Source organism: Gossypium raimondii, chromosome 5 (genome assembly GCF_025698545.1).
Source record: "Gossypium raimondii isolate GPD5lz chromosome 5, ASM2569854v1, whole genome shotgun sequence".
Lineage (NCBI taxonomy): Eukaryota > Viridiplantae > Streptophyta > Magnoliopsida > Malvales > Malvaceae > Gossypium > Gossypium raimondii.
The window spans coordinates 26,648,287-26,656,002 of NC_068569.1; the positions used below are offsets into that span (position 1 = coordinate 26,648,287).

The 7,716-nt window shown below is 30.7% G+C and overlaps 2 protein-coding genes across 2 annotated transcripts; both read right to left on the minus strand.

The window, feature by feature from the left end:
• Positions 1–257: 257 nt before the first annotated feature.
• Positions 258–2,861, minus strand: LOC105766920 (cytosolic sulfotransferase 15-like). Its single transcript, XM_012586463.2, has 2 exons — positions 2,521–2,861; positions 258–333 (listed from the first exon to the last, which is right to left on the minus strand). The coding sequence occupies exons 1-2, from the start codon at positions 2,859–2,861 to the stop codon at positions 258–260; spliced, it is 417 nt and encodes a 138-aa protein (XP_012441917.2).
• Positions 2,862–6,307: 3,446 nt separating this feature from the next.
• Positions 6,308–7,373, minus strand: LOC105771036 (cytosolic sulfotransferase 15-like). The gene has a single exon (XM_052630764.1). It carries the CDS (start codon positions 7,346–7,348, stop codon positions 6,413–6,415), a length of 936 nt encoding a protein of 311 aa, XP_052486724.1. The 5' UTR covers positions 7,349–7,373; the 3' UTR covers positions 6,308–6,412.
• Positions 7,374–7,716: the final 343 nt, after the last annotated feature.

The window sequence follows — 7,716 nt, forward strand, 5'->3', positions numbered from 1 at the left end:
TTTTCGAAGAATAAGAAGTTGTAGCAATCTAGTCCCTGAGGATTTAACCATACTTCCCTTATATCTTTTCGTTATTTCATAGGGATAGGTTATTTTTGGTGCTTTCAACGACACACCAGAAACTAATTATCAATCTTGATTGTTTGCTTGCTCGAGTTTTGAAAGCTAAATACTATCCGTAAGGAGAATTTATGAGTGCAAGATTAGGGTCTTACCCTTATTTTACCTAGGGAAACATTTGGGGTGCCTAAAGCCTTTTAGAAAAAGGCTTGAGATGGAGAATTTGAAACGGAAAGTTGGTGAACCTTTGGAATGACATATGGATTCCAAAACCTAGAAACAACATAATAGAAAATTAGAACATTGATATAATATTTACTATAGTAGCAAATTTGATAAACAATGAAATATTTTTAATAGAAAGAGGATGTGATCAGAGATTTACTCCAAGAAGATCAAGTTGAAAGTGTTCTAGGCATCAATTGGTAAATCCTATGCAAAAGGATGAAGTAGTGTGGAGATGAGACAGTTTCAGAGTGTACACAGTGAAAGGGGGTACAAATGGCTCGTTACAAAGGGGCAAAGCTCTCAAAGACACAACAATACAACTCAAACAAATGATAGAAGCCATTATTTTACAAAGATATGGCAACTCAAAATACCCAGCAAAATTAAGATTAACCTATGAAGAATTACAAACAACTATCTACCACTATTAGTAAATCTAGTGCGTAGAAGATTAAAGTTGAAGCACTCTGTCCAGTTTGTAATGAGGTTGACGAAACGGTTGCACATCTTTTCCGGGACTGTAAATTCACAAGGTAGGTACTTGACGAAATTGGTTTAACACCCTCTAGTAACGACATGTAACAAGATTGGAAAGAATGGTTAGTGTAAGTTTTCAATAATAATAGTTCAGAATAGTGCACGAAGTTGGCTATTACCCTCTGGGCTATATGGTACAACCAGAATAGAGTTTACCATGAAGGCATCAGGGAAATAATACAAGATGTGATGGGTTTCATTATAGCATATAGAACAGAAAGCAATCAACTGGAAACATTTTTAGAAATTAATACCATTACAGAAGGGAAGCACTGGGTGCCCTCAGAAGGAGGTTAGGTTAAAGTAAACTTTGACGCTTCCTATTTAAATCAATTGAAAAAAGCAGTAGCAGGCATTATTATTAGAAATGAAGCAGGTGTGGCCATGGGCTCATGCATTTACCCGTGGGATAATGTGAGCGACCCGGCCACTGCTGAAACCATCGCTTGTTTGCGGGCAGTAAACTTTGCGGAAGACTTGGGATCTAGAGAAGTCGGTATCGAAGGAGACGCCTTAACAGTGATTAAAAAATCAAATTAGAGGAAAAATGATAGATTGATTATTGGCAGTATCGGAAATGAAATAAAACGCAAAACTCCAAGGTTTAATCACTTATCTTTTAGGCATATCTCCCGAGAAGCAAATGCTGTGGCGCACGAACTAGCAGTTTGGGGGCGACACTTTGACTCACCATGATACTGGGTGGAGGAAATCCCCCTGATTTAGATTACCTCCTAAATTTTGACAGATGAGGTGGGTATGGTTCTTGGGTAGAAAGATTTTGTGAACTAAGATCGGAAGAAAGGAAGGAAGCAAAGACTCTGACAACACTCAGTGTGTGTGGGACTGGTGGTTTCTGTGGAAGATAAAACAGATCGATGGGAAGGTGACCAGACTCTCACATGTTCATCATCTGATGCATTAAGAAATGGGTTTTTAGGAAGGGGCTAAAGGTGACCAAACTCTCACATCTTCATCATCTGATGCATTAGTTTGGATGGACGGTGTGTTTACCTCCGGTGAGGTTAAAAACAGCGGTGGCGATGAGATTAGTTACTGTTGCGGTGAGATTGGATATTGTAGCAGTGAGATTAGAAACAATGGTGGAGTGTGTGTTTGGATTCAAACGCAGCTGTAGCGGTGATGTGAGAATAAAAAATGATTATTAATGACATCAGATTAGAATACATATATAATAGAAGTTTTTAAATTATTTTACTTTTATAAAATTATTAAAATATGTGAATTGATAAATTAATTTAATAAAATATTAAAATGTATCTTCCAATATTTTATTATAAATATTTTAATAAATTATATAATCAATTTAAATTATTTAATAGATAAAATGATAATTATTTTAATTTTTATAGTTAAATATTCTTTTATAACAATGATAAATATTATTTTTACAAATAGTAACATTATACTTGGATCAAATTTTGAAGTATCTAAACGGATGATTTTTAATAAAAAAATATAGTAACATAAGACATAACAAGTTTCAGATTACTAGAAATTAGGTTATGATATAAAATGTTTTTATAAATATTGATTCATTAAACTATGAATCTAAAAAAGTGCCTAAGTGAGACAATGATGTCAAACGGATTACGGGTTATATAAACAATCCGACAATTTGAACGTTTGATGGAATCGGCTAGCATTGAATACGGGAGATGAGTAGAAAACAACCTTGGGGATGGAATTTTAAAGAGATCAGGATTAGAATTTTCCTTGTAAAGATCAACATCAAAAAATGAAATCAGTTGATGTGAATTTGCAGAGTTGACAATTGTAAACACCAAAGCTTTGAGCCAAGTGGTGCCAGCTTTGGGCTTAGAGACAACAATGATATCTTCATCAAGAGCTTGGAAATATTTCTGAAATGAGATTATGGATGAAGTGGGAACATGCCGAGAAGGGATCCAAAAGCCTTGGAATTGGGTTAAACCTAGCGCATATGCATAAGATGGCGCAGCAGAAAGTGAGATATCTGGGGAGAATGATCCCAGGCTACTTTCCGTGATCTCCATAATATTGCAATTCCAATGATTCAGAACAATCAATATATGTAATAATGGGTGTTTTTTATATCTATTTATTAGTTTAATTACGTCTTCCAATGGTTAAATAACTGGAAAACACAACACTATTGAAGATTAGTTTATTAGCATTTGGGGTTTTGTGGAAGTTTTGGTGGAGGCGCAATTAAGTCATTGACTTTGGATCACTACAAAATTGATTATTTTATAACACTCGAATATCATAATAAATTAATGACTACGTCTGAGGCATTAATTTTCTTTTTAATTTAAGGTCATCTTTAATAAATTATTTTTGTTGAGATCTCAATCAAATTGTTTACAATACCTTTGATTGAGACGAATAGCTAATCTATTCAGGGTTGATTCATTACGGTTGCAATAGTTATTCAGAGCTCACCCTTAAGAATAGCATATTCAATACCACAAGGAATAGCCTCAAAAAATTTATTCCCGAAATACCCACGATACCATCGTTCACAAAACTCAAATTTTAACAAAATACCAAACCGAAAATAATCCATAATTGAAAAATACGACAAACCACAAAATTTCATATAAATCAAAATACAAATAAAAATAATCCATAATTTCTCTCTCCCAAGATTTTGGTTATGCATTTAAAAAGTTTTGGATGCTCAAAATTACAAAAGTGAAAGAGGAGAAAAGGAGGTAGAAGATATAAACAAACCGGAGCATTTGGAGTGGCAGCCAACATGGATTTAATTGGATTTTTGTCAATTTCTTTTGTAGATTTATACTGTTTTGGTGATTTTTAGAGAAAAAATAATTAAAAAAATGATTTATTGAGATTGAAGTTGGCAACTTTTTGGGGTAAGATTATGGCGATCAACAATGGTGGTCATGATGGCTGGAGGTGGAGGACTCATCAGAAACTGGAGAGAAGTTAAAATTTTTTTTTTTGGGGGGGGAGGGGGGGTTTCTACGTTTAGTAGAGGGAAAATGAATCGGTTGAGAAAGGGGAAAAATCTAGAGAGACTGATTAAAAAAGGCTTTTACTTATATATTTTCAAAAATATAAATTTTCAATAAATTATATTTAAAATTATTTTCAATGAAAATCTAAAAATAATTTTTTCGAACTTATCTACAAATATTTTAAATAATATTAAATATGATTTATATTATATTTGATATAAAGTAAATAACATATAGAAAATTTACTTTAGTAAATTATTATTCACGTCTAATATCTTTTATTAAATAATTTATATTTATTATAAATATTTAATAATAAATTTTTACTGATATTAAACTAATTATATTAAATATGATTAAATTATTTTTATTATTTTTCATTAAATTATATTTAATAATAATCCTATTAAACTTTAATAACAATAATTATTTATTTAAAAAAATTTTGCTAAGGGCACTCTGGTCATTTAAGTCTCTTTCCTTATGCTATTAAAACATTTATTCTATTCAACCAAACACAAGAATACTAGTAGAGCTCTATTTCATTCTATTGAACCAGACAATTAAATTACTGATTACAACTCTATTTCATTACAGCCCTATTTCATTCACCTCAACTAAACGTGATGTCAATTCGGTTAATTTACTGATTTCGAACCAAATTAATCGATAATTATAATTCCAAAAAATCATTAACCAATCTCCAATCAAACTAAATTCGGCCACTGACCAATTAACCGATTTTGATTGATTCAGTCGGTTAATTCAATTTTAATCGAACTGTGAACACTCTTAATTTCATCTTTAAAAATTATTTTGGCTGAAAAAAAAAATCAAAAGCGCTTGAGTATATGTCAATGGTATAACCTTTTTAAAATAATATTGATTAATCCCTTAAAATTAGTACAACATTGAATAAATTAAATACATGAGATAAACCCAAATATGCAAAATCAACATAATATGAATAAATGAATATATCAAAATATACTTAATAAAAGCTAATGAAATAGTTCTGCCGCTCCTTTCATCGCGAAAAAAAATATATATATTAATAAATAATTCTAAAAATAAAAACAAGTCTGAAATGTAGAAAACAAACTCTCTAAGATAATTTTAATCCTAATTAATCTTTTAACTCTATAATTTTACTTCTTTCATATATTTTTATAAAATTACTATTTTAATGATTTAACCGTCATATTTTATATTTCATATTTCATTGTATAGATTATACATGTCAAGTTTGATGTAAATTAAAAATTTCTAATTATTTATTTTATATAAAAACTTTCAACTGCTCAATAAATGATAATATATACAAAAAAATTTAGATTGATATAATGATAGAGAATTAGATTAGCTTGAAATTTACATGCATTAAAAGTAAAATTATATCAATAAATTCAATAGTTGAATCTTTAAATTATTAATCGCTCAAAATATGTAAGTCGCAAATAATTTTAAATTTTAAAATGCTTATAGGCCACTTTTTAATTTCATGATAAATTCACTTTTTAACTTATATTTTAACATTTTAGACATGTGTTACACTTACATATAAAATAATCAATAAAATACCAAAATTACTACCATCCATATTCAAAATTAATTAGAATAAACCATAAAATGTGTGGGTTAAGCACCGTATCACCAACCCTTCTTCATTTCTTCCCTATTTTCTCTCCTCTATACTCACTCGCCTCACGTCCTCAAAAGGAAACTCATGTACATTAACATTATTTAATTGATCTGACCCTTAATCCACACCGACTCAAATATGAAATTATAAAAATATTTTTAAAATAAATTTAATATATATTTGTATATTTACTCAGCCATTCGAAGAAAGTTGATAAAAACATTACATAAATACACGAGCTAAATCCCAAAACAAAAGAAACGTCCAGCTCTGAAGCTCATATCTCAACGTGTAAGGAGGCTTGAAATCTTGGTAAAATGTTGGGATTAATGGGTGATGAATGTTTTAATTCATAATTATAAATTATCCAATTGGTACAACAATTATTTCGTAATTATATAAATTCACGGAATGCATCCTAGTTATAAAATTATTGAATTTCAAGCTCAATTCAATTCCGACATAAGTTATGTGATGAATCCATGTATAAATTAGTTATATGCTAAATTCGTCACAAACATGTAGAATTGTCCATGACTCTACCATTTACTTAAATTTCAAATCTTTGCTTAGGTTTGAATTTGAATATTTTCTACTCATAGATGATAAATATAATTAAAAATATTGCTACATATTATAGACTTTTGAGTTAAATTCAACAAAAATTCTATTTTTAATTGTTAAATAATAATTAGTTAAATTAAATCAACTTATTAAAAGGTTTAACTAAAACATGATTTAAGTGAAATGGGTCTACCAGATTAGACGGATAGTCTAACCTTCCGATTCGTTTACCTACACACATTTAGGTATGTATGAGAGATAGACCATCGGTTCATCAACTTTATTAAAAAAATTCAAGGTGAAAATATAATTTTATTACAGCAAACAAAAGGTAGAGATAACAAGTTTACAGAGAAAGGAAATATTGAACATAACATAAACAAATATTATTAGCAACTTACTTGAAAGTTAAACCAGATCCACTTAATTTCTCTTCCAAAATATTACTTAAACGTTCTACAGCAGTAGGAGAGAGATGATTAACATAATCACCCACTTTCCCACTCCTAAAAAATAACTTATTATTAGGTATTATAGATCCTGGGTTCTTCCCAGTTTTGTTGACTTCCAAATCTTTCAAATTGTTGAAACTGCAAAAATCAACAATTTGATTAACCATACCTGTTTTCTCTTCTTCGATAGAGAAAGGAAATCCTAAGAATGCAGCCAATCTCTTTGTTTGAGCCACTGGATCTTCCTTCAGCTCTTCATATCTCAAGAACAATACATTCGATGGCTTCTCCAAGCTCATGTTCCAGTACCCTAAAGCATGGTCCCAAAAGGGTCCATACCCTTCTTCACCTCTACAAAACATCTCAAAATGGTCTTCCACTGACTGATCATCCATAAATCTAAGAAAGTGCCAAAGTGAGACAATGATGTCAAATGGATTACGGATTATGTAAACAATCCGACAATTTGAACGTTTGATGGAATCGGCTAACATTGGATACGGGAGATGAGTAGAAAACAACCTTGGAGAGGATATTGTAGAGAGATCAGGATTAGGATTTTTTTTGTAAAGATGGATATCCAAATAAGGAACCAGTAGATGAGGATTTGTAGAGTTCAAGGGGGTGTTTGAGAACGTATAATGATGGCGGTTGACGATGGAAAACACCAAAGCTTTCAGCCAAGTGGTGCCAGATTTGGGCTTAGATACAACAATGATATCATCATCAAGAGCCTGGAAATTTTTCTGAAATGCGATTATGGATGAAGTGGGAACACTCCGAGAAGGGATCCAAAAGCCTTGGAATTGGGTTAAACCTAGATCATCTGCATTAGATGCTGCAGCAGAAGGTGTTCCCAGGCTACTTTCCTTGCTCTCCATAATATTGTAATTGCAATGATTTAGAACAATCAGTATAATATATATACTATTCTTGCTCAAAAATCACAGGTGCGGTAATAATGGTTTTTTTTTTATATCTATTTATTAGTCTAATTACGTCTTCTAATGGTTAAATAACTGAAAACAACAACATTTCTGAAGATTAGTTTATTAGTATTTGGGTTGTTGCGGAGTCACGGGTTTTAAAGATGTTTGACAAGAATCGAACTCTTAATCAATGGTTAATGTATGAAAGACTATTATCATCTCATCTAATTATCGTAGTTACTAATTCATTGACTTTGCATCAATACAAATACTTCTATTTTATTCTATCATAATCAATTAATGACTATGTCTCAAATGAT

Excerpts from the sequence above, each read along its gene's own strand:
- LOC105766920 (XM_012586463.2), bottom strand. The coding sequence starts at position 2,861 with ATGGAGATCACGGAAAGTAGCCTGGGATCATTCTCCCCAGATATCTCA. Across the intron at positions 334-2,520 it reads TTTAAAATTCCATCCCCAAG|GTTTTGGAATCCATATGTCA; the intron begins GTTGTTTTCTAC and ends TGTTGTTTCTAG.
- LOC105771036 (XM_052630764.1), bottom strand. The coding sequence starts at position 7,348 with ATGGAGAGCAAGGAAAGTAGCCTGGGAACACCTTCTGCTGCAGCATCT.